This window comes from Salmo salar, chromosome 28 (genome assembly GCF_965601325.2).
Source record: "Salmo salar chromosome 28, fSalSal1, whole genome shotgun sequence".
NCBI lineage: Eukaryota > Metazoa > Chordata > Actinopteri > Salmoniformes > Salmonidae > Salmo > Salmo salar.
In genome coordinates, this window is record NC_138318.1 from 9,550,647 (window position 1) to 9,570,071 (window position 19,425).

The following is a 19,425-nucleotide window of genomic DNA, read 5'->3' on the forward strand; positions in this document are numbered from 1 at the left end:
TGTAGAAAGAGTTGTAGTAAAGTGAAGGAAGCAGTTCTCAAAATGCAATTGATTTATTCATCATGGGCAATTGCAGTTCATGACACATTCTAATTACCCAAGCAATACCACATGTAGTTTCACAAAAATGTACCCATTTCTCCTTAAATTTCAGATTTGTATTTATTTCAACCCTTTATCATTTGCTTTCATGGGATTTCAGATAAATTATTGAGGCACAGAGAATTTGAAGTATCCAAAAACAATATAACTATACAAATAGTGTTGGATTTCTGGTATAAAAATACGTTCTAAGTGCTATACACACTTTAATACTGTCACTGCTTAGGCATTATCATATTTATCAGTGTCGTTTCGTGCCCTGATAAGTGTGTTAACACTTCCAATGTCCATGTTCACAAGCCTAGGTCGGGTGTAAGGTAATAAGGGAAATAAGCAAAACAGAATGACATCGATCTCTGTTCAAGATAATTGTCCATAGCTAACACTCCAATGTAAAATCAGACATTTTGACAATAAATATCCCATGGCTAAAACACATTTGCACAGACTTCCATAGACAACAAAACCTTAAAATATTAAAATAGGCAGTTCAGCTTCACAGCTTTGTGGATGGTTTTCATTTTCTGCACACTATAACATCGGAAAAGAGAGGGAAACACATTCTGTGTATGCATTTGTAACTACTGAGACACAAATAGCAGGAAAGAAACCCCTTTTTCACACATCTCACCATCAAAAGTGACTGAACTACGCCAGTGTTTTCAGTCTAACAATGTACAACTGTGCAACAACATCAAAATGCACCTGCAGCAGATTTAGGTAGAAAGTAAAGGTCACCATTGAAACTATGGCAGAAATGGTATCCCTGACATTTGCAAACTCTACTTCTATCAATGATTTATGAGGAAATATAAAGACTTTTAGGGACAATTGAACAAACTTGAAAGGGACACTACAACCTCTATTGGGTCAAAGGAAGTCACTAGTCCGTCGCTATGAACCAGCAGCTGTGTGATAAAAAAAGATGATTTGGGGAAAAAATAATTGGCCGTCAAAATAATGATAAAATACATCATAAACAATCTACTTCTGACAATTTGCTAACTCCACAACATCTAATTGTGGTCCTCTACCACTAAATAGATCAACACAATCAAATGAAATTGACATAATGGATACTTCATAAGTTTTACACAAACTGAGAATGTATAAACTAAGAAAGAATGCTGGTGACTGAGATGAGGTTCCAGGATGGCCCTAGAATTTAGAACACTCCATAACCGTCTCCACGGGTTGCCACGGCGAAGGTCGGATAGCCCTCGTAGGTGGCGTATGCTGTCAGGTCCTGGCCCAGGGTGACAGCCTGTTTGAGCTGGGAGGCAGCTACTGAGGCTGAGGTGTTCGCTATTGTGTAACCTGGAGATCAGGAGAAATGACGTACATTTAAGTTGTTTAATCTCATATCTTGCTGTTATCGTGTCTGTATGATACGTTTTTTTTTCTAGAACCTATCACAAGCTAGCACTTGCCAGAATATGTCAGTAATGAGGTTCCAGGATGGCACTAGAACTTAGAACACTCCATAACCGTTTCCACGGCGAAGGCCGGATAGCCTTTTGGTTTGGTTAGTATTTGTAGTTTATACCATTATGTGGTTCTAGGTTAGCGACCTACTCTACAGAGAGGGTTGGATGATGGTTAGTCTTATTGACCTTTGTGTTGGGCCTGTAACCGAAAGGTTGCTAGATGGAATCCCCGAGCTGCCAAGGTAAAAATTGGTCGTTCTGCCCCTGAACAAGGCAGTTATCCCACTGTTCCTACGCCGTCATTGTAAATAAGAATTTGTTCTTATTAACTGACTTGGCTTGTTAAATAAAGGTTAAATAAATAAATAAATTACAACATACCTGGGAATGCAGCTACTGCTGCAGAGGAGGCCTCAGCGCCCTCTGTCTGCAGCCCCAGGGTCTGCAGGGCATGCTCCGCAGCATGAACCTTGGCCTCATCCACAGCTGTACACAGCTTGGCTGGGGTGAACGGATGCCTGGAGGAAAGAAGGGAGAGAAGGTTAAAGAAGTTGATGTTGTATGTATGTAATAGAAGAGCCCAGACACTTGCTCTTTTTGCGATTTCACTTGGCTTTAGAAATCGACCCCACTAGCGATAGACTTCCTCATGCTTATTCAGCGGTTGTGTCGTTACCAACTTTATCCACAACGTTATATTCCATGTCGTGTGACTCGAGCTATAGCAGGGGTGGGCAATTCCAGTCCTTCGAGGGCCTGATTTGGTGTCACAGTTTTGCCCCAGCTCCAGCTAACACACCTGACTCCAATAATCACCTAATCATGATCTTCAGTTTAGAATGCAATCTGATTAATCAGCTGTGTTTGTTAGGGATGGAGAAAAAGTGTGACACCAATCAGGCCCTGGAGGACTGGAGTTGCCCACCCAGGAGCTAGAGCCTACCTTTCTGTGTGCGCATGCGCGAGCAACACGGAAGAAGTATCGCTCGAGTCGCACGCACCACATGTCTGACATGGAATATAACGTTGCGGATAAAGTTGGGATTGACACCATTTCATGTGTACGACATCTAAAGACCTGCATCGCTATACTGAGAGCGTTGCCGTTTCTAAAATGACAATGTTTGGGTGTTTTTGGAGTCTTTGTTCATGTTTTATCTGTGCCCTTGCAACTTCTTAACGAGCATGAAGAGTTTATTGCTGGTGGATTACGTTTCTCAAAACCAAGTGGAATTGCAAATAAAGTGTTTGGGCACTTCTGTAAGATGCCATTTACATCCAAAACAGAGATTTGGTTAAAAAAAAGCGAACTTCTTTAAAAGGTTATGTTATCCAAAGGGGTCCTTCGATATAGGAAGCCACTACAGAAAACATAACTGATGTGTACAGTAGACTCTAAAGTATGCCTGTGTTTCTTACACATTAGGGTATTGGGTGGCCAGAGCCGGAATGGTGACTTTGTAGAGGAACAGTTGCCTTTGATCAAGTCCGATGGCAGAGTGAAGCTGGTAAACTGGCTGCCCCCAGTTGTTCTTCTGACACACATCCTCCAAGATCTGGAAGATGGTATACGAATCAATACATATCCATAGATCAATCAATGATATGACATTGTTTTTCTGCAACATTCAGAATTCTGAATGCCTTATTTAGGGCTAATATGAAAGTGTGTGGGTGCGTGTGTGTGTGTGTGTTTGTTGTTCCTCATCATGCACTTCTCGTCCGGGAGGTTTGTACCTGTGGCGCATGTTTGATACCGGGAGGCTTCATAGACACAGGGTTCATGGGCGTGAGCTCCATGCCCGGCAGCAGGTCAAAGAGCTTGTCGTCGGGGTGCTTGTCTGTCTTTAGTTGGTAGGTGGCACAGCCTCGACCTACACCTGCGTAGGCAAGGTATCCGCGACCACCCATTCCGCGCACCCCCGCTGCCCCTACAGGTACATTCATGTAAATTTCTAGGAATGCAAGAAGGCATTAAATCCAATCAAAATCACCAGAAATCACCTGGGGGCCATCAAGACGATGTAAACACTGATTATGGTGTCATCCAGGCCGGCACAGTACAGCGATTCTCATTTTCACCGCTTAAAGCTGTGGCGTTATTTCGAAAGAAATTTAGGGTCGTCATTCATTTCAATGATTCCATTTTCAACATGTTCAATTCCCCCCAAATCCAACTTAATTGAATGATCGCACTTGTCATACTAGACTGTAATATGCAGCCATGGAGAGCACATTTTGAATGACTATCAGACATTCAAATCTCTTACTACTATAAATAAAGCAGTACAGCATAGTGCTAAATGCATGAAAATGGGTAACTTATCTCTATTAGGAGATCAAACATAGACATAAATGAAAGAAAATATACTGTATCATTGCAAAATGTATATTTGGTTCCAGCCTTGTTTAACATTTGAATGAAGTATTTTAGAACATGCTGTGATTAAAACCATTCATTGCAATTTAGACCAAAGTCATTTCAGTTTAATCTTTCAGTGAAGTGCTGGTGTTGGAATCTACCCATCGAGGCTGGTTGGATTTGGATCTCTCAAGTGATTATAGCAGATACCATTGATCAAGTCAGGTGCTCAAAGACAAAGATTGGTAGATAAATTACCATATATATTTGTGTCTCACTGATTGTCTGTGGAGAGGAAGCAGAGAGAGGGTACCCACCTCGAACCGAAGGCGTGCGCACCAGGCCACGGCCACCCACATGCCCCTTGGCACTGGGGAAACGGAACTGATTAGGAATAGCAGCATATGCCTGTGGGGTGTAGAACACTGGGGCACCCAGGTAGGCTGCTGAGGGATCATACACCTGGCCCAGTGTGTAGGTGTACTCCCCCTGGAGCAGGGCCCCACCTCGGCCACCTGTACCCCGGGTGTAGCGCACATAGTTGTCCTTATCCACCGGCTTGGCCAGGGTCACCTCCACGGGAGAGCCATCCACCAGCTAGGGAAGGAGTTGACATTTAGGAACAGTTCAGTGTAGAGGATGGTTGTGTGGCTGGATCGTGCATTGTTGTGTGATATTGCTTGGTTCTGGTGGCTGAGTGGCTGGAGCCTGATTCTGATGTGAGTTTGATTCCCACATGAGTTGAATGTATTGATATTGCGTGTATGGTTAACTGGGAGTCACTTTAGATAAAAGCACGTGTCGTCATAACATTACATGTCCTGGGATAGATCGGTGCGAGAGAGAGGCCCTTGAGAGAGAAAGTGTTTGAGATTATACCTTTCCGTTCACTGCGTCCATGGCGCTTATCGCGTCCTCCCTCTGGGTGAAATGGACAAAGGCGTAGTCTCTGATCTTCTTCACTCTCTCCACAGCACCTGTGGATCGTTAACATGCATCCGCTTATCAACCCCATTACAACACAAGGTCACGTACAGAACCTCGTTGTTGAACCCAAACGTGACACACTATCCGCTGTACTGTAACTGAACCTGCCTGGTTTGATACTGTTGAACTCCTTCTCGATGGTCTCTTCTGTAGTAGCCAGCATCAAGTTCCTCACATAGAGAATCTTCACCGTTGCCATGGTGTCCTCGTCCACTTCCACTTCAGGCTCCGCCCAGTCCACGGCGATGGCGTGTCCCCACAGCTGGATCCTCCCTGGGGAAGAAGATCAGGAAGTTCAACATTTCAGCCAATCAGCCCACCCAAAGACCCATATTGGTTTTCATAGTCAAAAGTCTCAAAGTCATCATGATCCAATATGATATACTATATCCTTCCATAGGATTATGTTACAATGATGCTGTTTTTTGACTGACTGTGATTCTCAGTACTATGACTGTTAATAGTATAAAATAAGGGTCCAGTACCTGGCAGTAGTTTCCTCCTGGCCATTGCTGCAGCGCGGTGACTGTCGTACTCCACAAAGGCGAAGCCCCTGTTCTTGGTCTTGTCCGCAGCACTGGGGTAAACAATCACCTCCAACACCCCATCTGTCACTTTCTTCATCTCCATCAGGATCTCCTCTCTCTTCTTGGATTTGGGGATACCCCCCACAAACAGACGACAGTTGTCCACACTGGCACACACTCCTAGGAGTCTTCCGTTCCTGGAGAGTAAAACAGATTGAATTGAATGGGAAGATTGATGTAGTTTGTCAACAATGTTCACAATGAAATCCGATATCGTTGCTGTATGCTGATGAAGAGAGTATCCGTAGTCCTACTATGAGTTTTCCATGACTCAGGCATATGTTTCTGGTAGCTGACCATTAGACTCCACGGGGCTTTTTCTCCATTTAATTTCCTTGTGTCATGTGATTGCTTACCTGATTTCATAATTATTGAGCTGTTTCATGGCGGTCTTAGCTTCATTTTTGGTGGTGAAGGTAACAAAAGCATATCCTCTATTATTGCCGTTGAAGTCCATCATCATCCGGACCTCATAGATCTTCCCAAACTGTGAATAGAAAGGGGATTTACTTTGAAAACAAGGACATACAACAAGGTTACACTTTGGCAACCGTTTTAAGTCGGCAAACATCTCTTACTTTCTCACAGAGGGGGACCAGCTCATCCTCGAAGAGGTCCCTGGGTAGCTTCCCCACAAAGATCTCACTGCCCCTCTCTGGGGGAGGGCCTTCCCAGCCTGGAGGGGGCCCGCCGTACCTCCTCTGACCATTCTCCTGTGGACACAACTGGAATGAGTAACCAGTAGCACAGGGTTTGTAAGGATTTCCTACCACTTCAAAGCCCTTTTGTAATGCAGGTTTAATTCCGAATGAGAGATTTGAGCATTCATATAGAAATCTCCCTGATATCTTCATTTGGTATGATCTTGTAGTTGTGCACAAATTACCCAGACAATCCACATAGCAATAAAGTATGAGCTGTAGAATCACCAATCAAATGAAATTGCCAGGGGCCAGACTGCAGCGATAACGGTCAAAGGGATCCAGTCGTTTGTCTCTTCCACCACAGGGTGGTGCCCCATTATCACTTGTCATGACCGAGGCCAAGCGAAAATAGGTTTGAAACTGATGGATAGGCGTTGGATTTTATCAGAGCCCCACTTCCTCGCATTACACACAAACTCCATAAAGAAGGATGACTTTTGTGCGGGGGCCAAATGATAGGATCCAACACTGTGCATTGGTCATGTACTGGGTGAAAGCCCTAAATGATTGGGGTCTGGTTCCTACCTGCAATAATTGATATCCTGTGCGCTGAATGAGCGCACGCAGCGACACCTCTTTCTGCGTGCCCGTCAGTCCATCCCCGGATTTTTGATTAGATTCCATTGAGAGCGATTGTCAGCAATAAATCAGCAAAATTAGGGGTGCTCACTGAAATTCAATCACAATTCAGAACACATCAGTGACATCGCTGAACAACCCATACAATTACCTGACTGAACTGGAGCTCAACAGGTCACCAAATCACACTGTTACCATGCCTAAGCCTTCTTTTGTGACTATTTTCACTTTTTAGGCATAAACTCTTGAACTGGTTCAGACCTTCAGTAATGTATCACACATATTGCAAGACAATTGTGCTCTGTATTGTGAGATGCATTTGCTCATAAGTACACTTTAGCCTTTACAGAATGATTGCCTTTACAGAATGATTGCCTTTACAGAATGATTACCTTTACATAATGATTGCCTTTACAGAATGATTACCTTTACATAATGATTACCTTTACAGAATGATTACCTTTACAGAATGATCAGGTATGATTTTGGCTAAATAGCACCTCCAACATGTACTCAGTTGTTATGCACTAATGCCATTGCTCCATGTTATGATGACATGTAGAGGGAAGCCTATTTCATTCAGTTCCCTGTCAAGGACAGCTATGTAATTATTAACGAAACTCAGCCAACCACAGGAACAGCAGACCACCACTGAGGCCCCTTTTGTCTCAATCTATTCCACCCCACTCTCTCACACTCATGTACTGTCACATAAGACATACATGAAGCATTTATGCAACAGCTTTGAATAAGGGTCCCATAATCAAGCCTTTTGATTTTCAATGGCCAATCACAAGACACAAGATGCCCAACACTAGCACACTATAGGCTACTTCAAGAGAATCCCCTTTTGTTGGTAAGAGGTTGATTAAATCATCAGGAAGATACAGTAAACAGGCAACTCTGAGTGATGCAATCATTTCCATCCTGATTGAGAGGCCTGTCTCTGTTTCTTTCTACACATATTGATCAAAGAGAGGCCTGATAGTGACGAGAAGGCTCCACTCAGAAGGGGTCAAAGGGTACGTGAGGGGTGACGGCCACTCAAACGATCTTCAAACGTTCTCAAGTGCCAATCATGACGGAAATGATGATATCATGCACACACTGTCTTTTTCACCTTGAAATGTTTCCAAATACAGTCAAACCAATCTCTCCTTTAAGAAAGTGAATTCTGCCAACACACACAAGCCCACAGATGGCTTTGTTTTCACAGTTCTCTCCTCATCACTCTCCTCAAAGGCTGCCTGGAAGGCTTTGTTGTAAATGTCAAGACACCAGGCAAAATATGAAATACTGGAGTAGACCTGCACTCGGGTCGAGCACCATCCTTCACGACAGTCAAGCCAGAGGTGATATGGTTTCACTCTCTCATTTCAGATTGTTTGTTCACAGTGTCGTCAGTAACAATACTGGGACCCAGGTCATGTATTTTCATCTGTGAATTCAGTATTAGCTGCCATTATGATACTCTCCAGGCCTGTGTCTAGAGAGATGAGTTATTGCCTAATCATTCACTAGCAGAACATTAGCGTAGGCAGCCAGCCCTGGCAACATCACTCTTCTATTCCCTGACCAAGAAACACCCTCAATGAATCTCTACTGTCAAATATGAGGTATTGGGTTACGCGGGTGCCACTTCAAGCCTAGGTAAACACCTGGGGAGGAAAACGGTCTTTAGGTTCTCTTTCTGTTCTGGGTGGCTCGGAGAGAAGGCGCTGTTATGAGGGTAGGCCCTGAGTGGACATAATACTACAGAACTCCATTACACTCTCTCTCTCTCTCTCTCTCTTATTCTCACTCTGTCTGGGGCTCTCTTCACGATAGCCTGGTTACCGTTTGCGTAAACAAGATAACTAGACGGAGGCTTATCTGGCAGTGATCAGTACCTGCTTTTAGGAGCTTTGTTGACTGAGGCTAAATACACACTGAGCTGAAGGCCACTGGGTTGCCCGCTGTTGCTGCTGGAAACATTCGTCCGAAAAGATTCATAATACAAATGATATCAAATAGTTCAGACTTATATCCCTTTCGGAGTCATTAGTCACACGTTTTATGAATTATCTTTCCTTTTGAGAAAAGCCCCTTTAATGTATACTGGGTTATTGTGTATTTTTTCCACTGGACTTCAAAGTTAAAATGGAGCTATGACTAAGGTTCCATATGTTCATTGGCATCTGGCCTACATACCATACCTTACGGTATGTATGTGGTAGGTAGTGGTAGGCGTATTTAATAGGATTACATTTCAGTTGAAAGAGCTACTGTTAATCAGTTTGTCTTATATTAAACTGTAAGCACCCTACTGTGAATACTATGCCCTTACTGTCATAGGACCAACAATTGACAAATAAAAATGATAGACTGGCTACAAAAGTATAAACGACCGAATTAAAATGACTATTTCAAACATGGCTTTTCCCCGCCAGGCATGTCACGCCTGTGACACCTTCAACATCAACACGATTAACAGAAAATGACACCCCACTGGTTGAATCAAAGTTGTTTCCAAACATCGACATGAAACCATCTAACCGTGCTTCCCTCTCCCTCTGCTTTCTTACCTTGACCGTGTCCTCAGAACCATACGAGTCACCCAACACAACATTTGACCACAGGTGAACAGTTAGATCTGTCACATGAAAAACATCCTCAGTGCTAAGAGAGCAGATCTCCAAGGGGAGCTTTTGATTAATTTTTTTACACAAGACTCCAAAGCAGCAGACACACAACAAGGAAGAGTTAGGGAGCTAAGCTTACCTGAGCAATTCCAGAGATCAACACCCGGAAGACTCAGTCCTTCATTCTGGGGAATTTAGCAACGTGTCACTGGGGTGATTCTGTCATCATATCAAACTCCAAAGGTTCACTGTCCCCCAGCTGCTTTATGAGCCTGCAGGGTTAAACTTTAACCAGCCCTATCTCTCTCTCTCTCTGCCTCTGCCTGCAGAGAGAGGAGCCCTTTGACCAGGGACAACACGATCACGATGCTCTCAGCCAGACACAGGCTCACTGCTCACTTAACTAAAGCACCACATTATATACTCTCAAGTCAATATGACTATTTTTAGTAATATTAAATCACGGTATTAACCATAACTTTTGACTCAAGAATACAGTAGCAGTCAAAAGTTTAGACACGCCTACTCATTCAAGGGTTTTACTTTATTTGTACTATTTTCTACATTGTATAATAATAGCGAAGACATACATCTAAATGATGAAATAACACATATTATGGAATCGTTTAATAACCAAAAAAAGATTTAAACAAATCAAAATATATTTTATATTTGAGATTCTTCAAAGTAGCCACCCTTTGCCTTGATGACAACTTTGCACACTCTTGGCATTCTCTCAACCAGCTTCACCTGGAATGCTTTTCCAACAGTCTTGAAGGAGTTCCCACATATGCTGAGCACTTGTTGGCTGCTTTTTCTTCACTCTGCGGTCCAACTCATCCCAAACCATCTCAATTGGGTTAAAGTTGGGTGATTGTGGAGAACAGGTCATCTGATGCAGCACTCCATCACTCTCCTTCTTGGTCAAATAGCAATTACATAGCCTGGAGGTGTGCTGGGTCATTGTCATGTTGAAAAACAAATGATAGTCCCACTAAGCGCAAACCAGATGGGATGGTATATCGTTGCAGAATGCTGTGTTAGTCATGCTGGTTAAGTGTGCCTTGAATTCTCAATAAATCACTGACAGTGTCACCAGCAAAGCACCATCACACCTCCTCCTCCATGCTTCATGGTGGGAACCACATATGCAGAGATCATCCGTTCACCTACTCTAAGTCTCACAAAGACACGTTGGTTGGAATCAAAAATCTCAAATTTGGACTCATCAGACCAAAGGACAGATTTCCACCGGTCTAATGTCCATTGCTCGTGTTTCTTGGCCCAAGCAAGTCTCTTCTTATTGGTGTCCTTTAGTAGTGGTTTCTTTGCAGCAATTCAACCATGTAGGCCTGATTCACGCTGTCTCCTCTAAACAGTTGATGTTGTGATGTGTCTGTTACTTGAACTTATTTCTGAGGCTGGTAACTGTGGTGGTCCTCATGAAAGCCAGTTTCACGATAGCGCTTGATGGTTATTGCGACCGCACTTGAAGAAACTTTCAAAGTGATTTTTTTCCCGTATTGACTGACCATGTCTTAAAGTAATGATGGACTGTCATTTCTCTTTGCTTATTTGAGCTGTTCTTGCCATAATATCGACTTGGTCTTTTATCAAATAGGGCTATCTTCTGTATACCACCCCTAGCTTGTCACAACACAACTTATTGGCTCAAATGCATTAAGGAAAGAAATTCCACAAATTAGCTTTTAACAAGGCACCCCTGTTAATTGAAATGCATTCCAGGTGACTACCCAAGAGTGTGCAAAGCTGTCATCAAGGCAAAGGGTCGCTACTTTGAAGAATCTCAAATATAAAATATATTTTGATTTGTTTAAAACTTTTTTTGTTCCTACATGATTCCATAATGTCTTATTTCATAGTTTTGATTTCTTCACTATTATTCTACAATGTAGAAAATTGTAAAAATGAAGAAAAACCCTTGAATGAGTAGGTGTCCAAACTTTTGTCTGCTACTGTATGTGTTTTTCTGTTTAAGAGATAGGGCCACAATTACATGGGTATGAAGTAAATTAAATGACTGTGTAGTACTTTGATAGTGAGAGCTATATATTCTGTTAATCTATTCAGCAAAAATAATAACACCAAAGTTGTAGTGTGACACATTATCCACCATTTGTCAGTGATAGACTGCAGGTAAACATGCCGTGTTGTCGTGCCACGGTGTTTGCTGTTTCGTCTTGTTTGTTTGAGTGACATATCACCTAGATTACATAGGCAGGCAGAGTCTCCCTGCTTAGTACGCTTTTACCCTCTCAGGGTTTTTACCAGGTGTTTCTCTGTCTAGCTGTTCACATCCACACCACCAATCAGAGTTGGCCTCCTAGCTGGGATGAATAAGAGGTAGGTGAGACCGGGGATAGTTGTAACACTCTCAAAATCTCCAATCAGTAACTAGCTAAAATCACGTGACTTACTGCACATGCTCAGTTTAGTCCGCAACCCTCATGTGACAAAGCAATACCCTGTGATAAACTCTGCAAATTTGATTGACAAAAATCACATTTTGAAGTAACAAAGTATTTTTTTTTTGTGATTGCATCACCTGCTTTGTAGTTAGATTCACCAAACTTATTTCAGGTATACAACAAGTTTGTGTAGATATACTTGGCGTAAGTTAGCAATGCTAAAGTTCGAACAGATCAAATGATTATTTCTGCCACACAAAATGTTTAACATGGCAATGTTGTTCTCATGTTCTCAATAAAGGCTTTCAATATCTTGCTGCATGTCATGATTCAAGCATTTTTTTTCAAAGTGTTACATTTCACCCCAAGCCCTGTTACAATTTAACTCTCCTTGCATTTGAGACAAAGTCACACCTTATCTGTTGGATTTAGTGATAATACCAATACCAATTTGTAGCAGACAGCTGGAAGTTGTTCCTATCACATTTTGAATGAAGTAGCTCAAACAATCTCTGAGAAATTGACAAAAATTGTGTTGCATCCATCCCCGGTCTCCCCTAATATCATGTCACATAACCGAGGTTTTGGTAAACAATATGTAATTATAAGAAAACTAGTATTCGTGCCAAACATTGGTATCCATATTTGGCCTCAACAATTGAGAATTTAATGAAACATTGGCAGTGTCTTTGATCTATGTTTTGTGCATAATTGCTTTTGCCCATTTCTTTCCACTGGCAGACATTTTTCAAATTTTTCATTTCCGCACAAGTAATTGGTTTGTGTCTCCCAAGGCTGTGGGCCACTCATTCCATTACTGATACATTAAATAAAGTGTGCATGTCACATTGTTTGTCCAGACCTCCAGCAGTCTGTCACGTCTTATTGACTCTCTAGCGCCCCCGTGCGGTTGAACAGATACGCCCATAAGTAGTGAGTGGTGGTCCCTTTACTGGTGGCTCACTTGAACCAAAAAGTGAGAAAACGGCCTTAAACATTTCCTCAGCATTACCTCATTAATCTGAATGACGTAATAATGAGGCAGCCTTGCGAGAAATTCGGCCCCTTCTGTAGAACCCTGATCCCATCTGTCCTTTGGAGTGTCTGTTGTTTTCCACTTGGTGTTACTGAGCATTTGTCTCTATAGGGTTGTGGCATTATTACTCTGGGTGACCTCCTCTGGCGCCATGCTCATTCAAACAGAAAACCACCACAAGGACATCCCTGACCAGGCATTGTTTATCAACTCAACCATGTAGTTAGACATATAACATCCATGAATGCTGTGTACATCTCAACATTTCATACACTTAGGAAAACATCGACATTGAGATACTATGAATTCTGCATACAGTAATTGTTAAAGTCCTCAGAAAAAAAGGCCATGTGTGTTTAATCCATATTTTTGTTTGATGTTACATATATACCAAAATGGACCCATCCATTACAGAGCAGAGCTGATATCAAAAGGAAGTGGCATGGGAGGAAGTCAACAGGATGTTAGATGACAGCTTCCTGTTTATTAAGGTACTGTGTGACAGATGGCTATAATGGTTCCCTCCTGGCCTGTCACAATACATCAGAACACTTCGTGTCTGTATGTCCCAGTAAAGCAAATCTTCTGGGCATCTCGGCTCTGACACACATGGAAAATGCTAAAGAAACAAATCAGTCATTCCAGAGTGTCCCTACCTTGGAAAATGTTTTCCTGCATATGAACATTATAGATAAGAAACCGGGTTGGCTTGCAGTGTGACTCTCTGGCGGTCATAGCCAATCACTTATCTGATGGACACTTAATCACTGTTATCTGATTTAGGGTGTGAGGAACCCAGGTCACATTAATCAACCTGAGAGGAAACTCTGAGACTAACAAGGGTAAGGTGTATTTAATAAAGTTTGTCCAGCATGTGATCAGACCTTCGTTTTTTTTTTTAAACTTCCATTCATCACTTATCTCGTAACATAAAGCACTGCTGTGTTGTTGCACTTTGTGCGACAGTTAAATGTATTTTGACATTTTGCATTCATAAGGTTAACCATTTGTGGTGTCCAGTCTGAGGGGGTTGTTGTAGGGTGTCCCTTGACTGGTCTCAGCTGCTCTGGGTGATAGCTGGAATGACAACCTCGCACTAAAACACTGACATGGAGAAATCCACTGTGGCCGAATGGAGCAATTTGCTACATTCTCTCAGTCAGCTCTTTCCTCTTTGGCCAAAGACCACTTGTTTAATGAGGTTTTGAAAGCCAAGCCCATGCTGTGTGGAACATACTGATGACTTTGGGTCAGAAAGCAGACCGACGGGATTAATTAACTCAGGATGAACCGCTTTACTGTAATTTGGTAAAATAATGAGGTTAGTTGGAGACAATTACATTCGTTTGAACCCAAAGGTAGAGCGGATTTGTATTTGTATTTATTAGGGATAACCATTAGCTGCTACCAAGGCAGCAGCTACTCTTCCTGGGGTCCAAACACATTAAGGCACTTACAGTACATCACACATAAAACAAAAGATAAAACAGTACATCGTATAACATAATTACACCACAACATATCTACAATACAACATGTATAATGCCACTATACAGCAATATTACAATGTACATGGGTGTAGCGTGCGTGTACTATGGTTTATGTGTGTATGCGTGTGTCTGTACAGAGCAGATGTAATCAAGACTTACACTTATTTTTCAGCTTTCATACAAAGTTTCAATCTCATGGACATGCATTATAATCTTGCTGCCTATTTATGTTAAAGAATGCCTACAAAACAACTAGAATTGTATTCAAAATGTAACAGAGTGCCATGCTTGGTACAGTGCTTCAAGCGTAGGTTCAAGGCATCAAATGTCACAACAACCAATCCGTCCTCTGTTGTGCTCAGCAATACAGGGACACTGAGGTAGCTTTCCTTTATTGATCTTCTTCCGGGTCTTTCTATTTCTGCTCCTTGAGGCATCTCTGAATATTAATGTGCTCTTCTGAAAAGGCAATGAGAGGAAGGCTGGTCTTTTATCTGATGTTTATTGACTGGAGGAGGCCCCTGTAGCGATGTGAAACAGTTCTCCTCTCCCTCACTCTCTCTGTCATCCCTGTCCTCTGAGAAAGAGGAGACAAGCATACTGTAAGCTACAAAACAACTCTTGATTTATTGGGGTGAATCTGCCAAAGGAAACTTCATGTCATATGCCTGCCTCCCAGAGTGAGTCAGTGAAATAGGAGGATGATGAAATGCGTTTGATGCCTTAGGCAGTATCTCACTGGTGAGCAGCTGAAGCAGTGGTATAGGAGAGGAGAGGATGGTTGCTAATTGCACTAGAAGTCTGGTTCTCAATTACTGCAGTAAAACAGCATGGGTATTAATGGGTCATAGGTGATAGTGTGTGAGTACATTGCACACCAGAAGGGCTGTCATTTAAGTAAATAAATTATACATGACATAATGGCTGGCTGCTACTTATCCTATAATGGTTCTTCGATGGGGGTGAGACAAACTGTGTGCTTGGAAATCTGTCTAACTCTATTGATATTATCATACCTACTGGTAGAGAGCTCTACGCAGACATGAGATATTATCTAATCATAAGGTATTATCTACAAACACTAATATTTTGTACTGAAGACCTATCAATGCAGTTCAAACCAATAACCCAAAACAAGTGACTCAAAAGCAGACTGAAAAAAGCAGCATGATCAAAAATATAGAACGCAAGGTAGTAGCCTATAAGTAGTATGATAAAAGTGTTGAGCATCTCTCCTCAAAAAGCCTTAGTACAAACTATGGGGTTGTTCTTTCTTGATGCACTTCTCAGACAAAAGTCAATTGTAGGCTGAGTAGGGTCGTAATGACTTCAAAGTAGCTGCAGCGCTGTTGAATGGGCAGTAGTGGAATAGATCACACGGCAGGCCGCCCATCCCTTCCTCTCAATAGAGCGTGTGGCGAGTATATTATAGGAAGGCGAGACAGGGTGGCACCATTATTGAGCTCAGCCTGACTGAACACTGTGATGTGAGTCTGGGCTCAGGGTGGCACACCCTTCTTTATCACACACACACAGATGGACAAGGTATTACTGTATGTAACAATGCAAATACAGTATGTATTGCACATATTGTTTCAGTTTTGTGATTCATGTCTTCCCGTTGATAATTCAACAGGGACGCCTTACATAATATAGAATAGAGCTTAATCTTCATAAGGTTGGTGGGTGCTAAAATGAAAGTCATAATAATAATTTATGCATACAATTATGATTACCAATATGAAAGGGAAAACATGACTCTGCATAATAACACTGTATTACATGAATCAGCAAGGATATCAGTAACCTGTATTCAAGTATTCAATATGTAAATCTTTGTTTATTATCTTTAAAAAATCTGAAAACACTCCTGATTCAGCAGCTTCTCCAAGTGTTGTTCTCTATTTTTCAAGCGATAATCATTTCTCCCTCTGAATTTCTCCAAATTCATCTTACATTTTATGGCTGCCGGCCCACTATTCTTCTTTTATTCGCCCCCCCCCCCCCCCTCCCTCTCTCCTTGAGAGCTACACACTGCAGCTTATCCTCCTTGACAGTTTCTTACTGCCACATCTAAAATAATATGATACAAGTGCTCTGACCTTTTCAGCTGTGCCCTACTCCTTACACGCAGACAGAAAGAGTGAGAGGGACAAAGAAAAGAGAGTGTGAGAGAGACAGGGACACAGAAAGAGGGAGAGAGAATAAGAGACAGAGAGAGGAGCGAGAGTGAGAAGGGGATAAGACACAAGAAAGAGAAAGATAGAGGGTGAGAGAGATAAGAGCCAGATAAGGAAGAGAAAAATAAACAGAGATAGAGAAATTGAAGCAGAAAGACAGTGGTAGATGGAGAAGGAGAACTAAGGGAGGGAGGATATAATTTGATCCAAAAACCCATCATCGGGATAGGTTGCTGATGGTTCAGGCACAGTTTGTCATCAAAAACGTGATTTTCCTGTGTTTAAGATATATTTCCACATTGCGAGGTTGGAATAATACTGTGAAAATGTGAAAATTATGATAATTTTGCCCTTCTAGTGCAAGAGCTGTTTGAAAAGTCTGCCTGAAATTTTTGCCTGTTTTGGTGCGATGGAGTATTGGCCTGCCTGGTGACATCATCAGACGGTAAATTAGTAAATTGACCAATAAGAAAGAGAGTTCCAAACCTCTCTGCCAATACCAACTCGTCTTCAGTTTTCCCCTCCTCACTCAGACCACTCGCAGACAGTCATAGCAAAATTCTTGCTTGAGAAATGGCTCTTTGCTCAGAAGCTATCGTTGCTCATTTTTTACCATTTTAATTGAAAACAATCCCAGTAAGGTACTTAATTGTTACCCAGAACTGATTTGATAAAAATGGCTGCATTGGACCTTTAAGCATTTGCCTTGAGAGATCTCCTTCAGTGACCATCTGGAAAAGTGCCCATCAGTCACTGCACAGCGCTGACAGAGAATAATTCCTCTCATAATCTAAAGAAGGTCTAGCTACTCTAACAGTTATGCTTTAAATGCCTAGAAAAATGTTTAGTAATGTGCGCCAAGTTTAGTTAAAAAGGCATTAGAGCCACATTTCAGTAATCTGGACAATGTCTGGCTGTGGCTTTGAATCTCCAGGCTTCTGTCTCTACTCTCTTCAAAGCCTTGTGAGAATAGCAGACATCCAGGCATGAATAACATCAAGTTTTTCAAGAGCTTTAGCAATATGGGGAGCTATGATGAAGAGGCATCTGTTTCATCCCCTGGTACAGTAATTATACCAGGTAAATCTGTTACAGCTCAGAAGACAAAGTGAGAGAACATTCCTAAAATAAACACCTTCCAATAACCTCTGACCAATTTCCTCAAAATGTGTAAAGTGAATTGTGTATGTACCGATAATATGTGGGTTATTCCACATAGTGCCTTTTGCGTCCCTTTGACCACTATGTCTGCAAGTTTTCAGCATCATTGTAAAGCCCTAATTATGCTATTGCTTTAACATAGTCATTTCTGGAGATTTCTATTTATGTGATACATTTTTGTCTGTCCCTCATTTTAAGGTCAACCCTGTACCTGAACTGAACTCTTGTTTGAATATGGTGAAACTATTCCCATGTTACAAGGGGATTTATGGCTGATTTAAGATGAAATCGTCAACCTTGTTAGGGTCAACCCTGTTACTTAATTGGTGCTTAATTAGCAGATAGACACATGTTTTTATGAAGTTGATGTCATAGGCGTCGTAACGATTGGACCAAAACGCAGCGGGTATAGTGCTCATCTTCTTTATTTAGTTTAAAGTGAACACTTAAACAAAATGACTAACAAACGACCCCGACTGCACCTCCAAAACAAAAAAAAACACAAAACCAACCCCAAACCTAAAGGGAGGGAAGGGAGGGTGGCCACCGTCAACGACGGTTCCTGTGCTACACCCCCCCTTCGCCAATCCTCCCACAACGGAGGTGGCTCTGGGCGTAGCTCCCATTCAGACAACTCTGGGCTGAGAGGCGTCGCTGGAGGCCCCGAGCTGAGAGGCGTCGCTGGAGGCTCCGGGCTGGGGAGCGTCGCTGGAGGCTCCGGGCTGGGGAGCGTCGCTGGAGGCTCCGGGCTGAGGAGCGTCGCTGGAGGCTCCTGACTGGGGAGCGTCGCTGGAGGCTCCGGGCTGAGGAGCGTCGCTGGAGGCTCCGGGCTGAGGAGCGTCGCTGAAGGCTCCGGGCTGAGGACACACACTTTCAGGCTAATGCGGGGAGCAGGAACAGGACGTACTGGGCTCTGGTGATGCACTGGAGGTCTGCTACGTAGGGCTGGCATAGAAGGCGCCAGGCTAGTACCAGATACCTTCGGGCTAGTGCGGGGAGCAGGAACAGGGCGTACTGGGCTATGGTGGCGCACTGGAGGTAGAGTGCGCGGAGCAGGCACAGGGCGTACTGGGTCTTGGAGGCGCACTGGAGGTCTCGAGCGTACGGCCTGCACAACCCGCCCTGGCTGGATACTCCACTCCGCTCGATCACTGCGGGGTGCGAGCACAGTTCGCACCGGCCTTTGTATGCGCCCTGACGACACAGTGCGCGTCACCGCAAAATACGGTGTCTGCTCCCTCACTTGCTCCTCATAGTAAGCCCGGGAAGTTGTCTCCGGACTCCATCCTGACCCTGCCCAACACCCCTTGTGCCCCCCCCTACATTTTATGGGGGGGCTGCCTCTCCGTCTTGCCTCTCGGTGCATTTCGAGCCTCCTCTCGTTGCCGCTCTGCCCTTGCTGCCTCCACTTCTTCCCATGGACAGCGATTCAATCCCTTCTGGATCTCCTCCCATGTCCAGGATCCCTTGCCGTCCAATATTTGCTCCCATGTCCATTCCTCCTGCTGCTCCTTCTTCCACTGCTTGGTCCTCTTTCGGTGGGTGGTTCTGTCATAGGCGTCGTAAGGATTGGACCAAAACGCAGCGGGTATAGTGCTCATCTTCTTTATTTAGATTAAAGTGAACACTTAAACAAAATGACTAACAAACGACAAAACGACAGTTCCGTAAGGTACAAAGACTATAACGGAAAACAACCACCCACAAACCCAAAGGAAAAAGCAGGCCGCCTAAGTATGGCTTCCAATCAGAGACAACGA

General features: G+C 43.0%; 1 protein-coding gene across 4 annotated transcripts; it reads right to left on the reverse strand.

Moving 5' to 3' along the window:
• Positions 1 to 34: 34 nt before the first annotated feature.
• a1cf (apobec1 complementation factor) lies at positions 35 to 9,666 on the reverse strand. 4 transcript variants are annotated; one of them, XM_014179308.3, is made up of 12 exons: positions 9,509 to 9,666; positions 6,695 to 6,838; positions 6,044 to 6,178; positions 5,822 to 5,952; positions 5,364 to 5,602; positions 4,987 to 5,151; positions 4,771 to 4,868; positions 4,209 to 4,488; positions 3,267 to 3,460; positions 2,949 to 3,085; positions 1,911 to 2,047; positions 35 to 1,419 (listed from the first exon to the last, which is right to left on the reverse strand). In XM_014179308.3, the coding sequence occupies exons 2-12, from the start codon at positions 6,791 to 6,793 to the stop codon at positions 1,268 to 1,270; spliced, it is 1,767 nt and encodes a 588-aa protein (XP_014034783.1). In that variant the 5' UTR covers positions 6,794 to 6,838; positions 9,509 to 9,666; the 3' UTR covers positions 35 to 1,267. The 4 variants fall into 4 exon arrangements, with proteins under 4 accessions (XP_014034783.1, XP_014034781.1, XP_014034782.1 ...); XM_014179306.3 differs by having other exon boundaries at positions 3,267 to 3,484; XM_014179307.3 differs by lacking the exon at positions 9,509 to 9,666 and adding an exon at positions 9,313 to 9,502 and having other exon boundaries at positions 3,267 to 3,484.
• Positions 9,667 to 19,425: the final 9,759 nt, after the last annotated feature.

What these genes read in the sequence shown, in the direction of transcription:
- a1cf (XM_014179306.3), bottom strand. Translation starts at nt 6,793, where the DNA reads ATGGAATCTAATCAAAAATCCGGGGATGGACTGACGGGCACGCAGAAA. An exon ending in CAGGAGGAAACTACTGCCAG is followed by an intron (nt 5,152 to 5,363) that starts GTACTGGACCCT and finishes CTTCTTCCCCAG; the next exon opens with GGAGGATCCAGCTGTGGGGA. An exon ending in GCGCACGCCTTCGGTTCGAG is followed by an intron (nt 3,485 to 4,208) that starts GTGGGTACCCTC and finishes TTGCATTCCTAG; the next exon opens with AAATTTACATGAATGTACCT.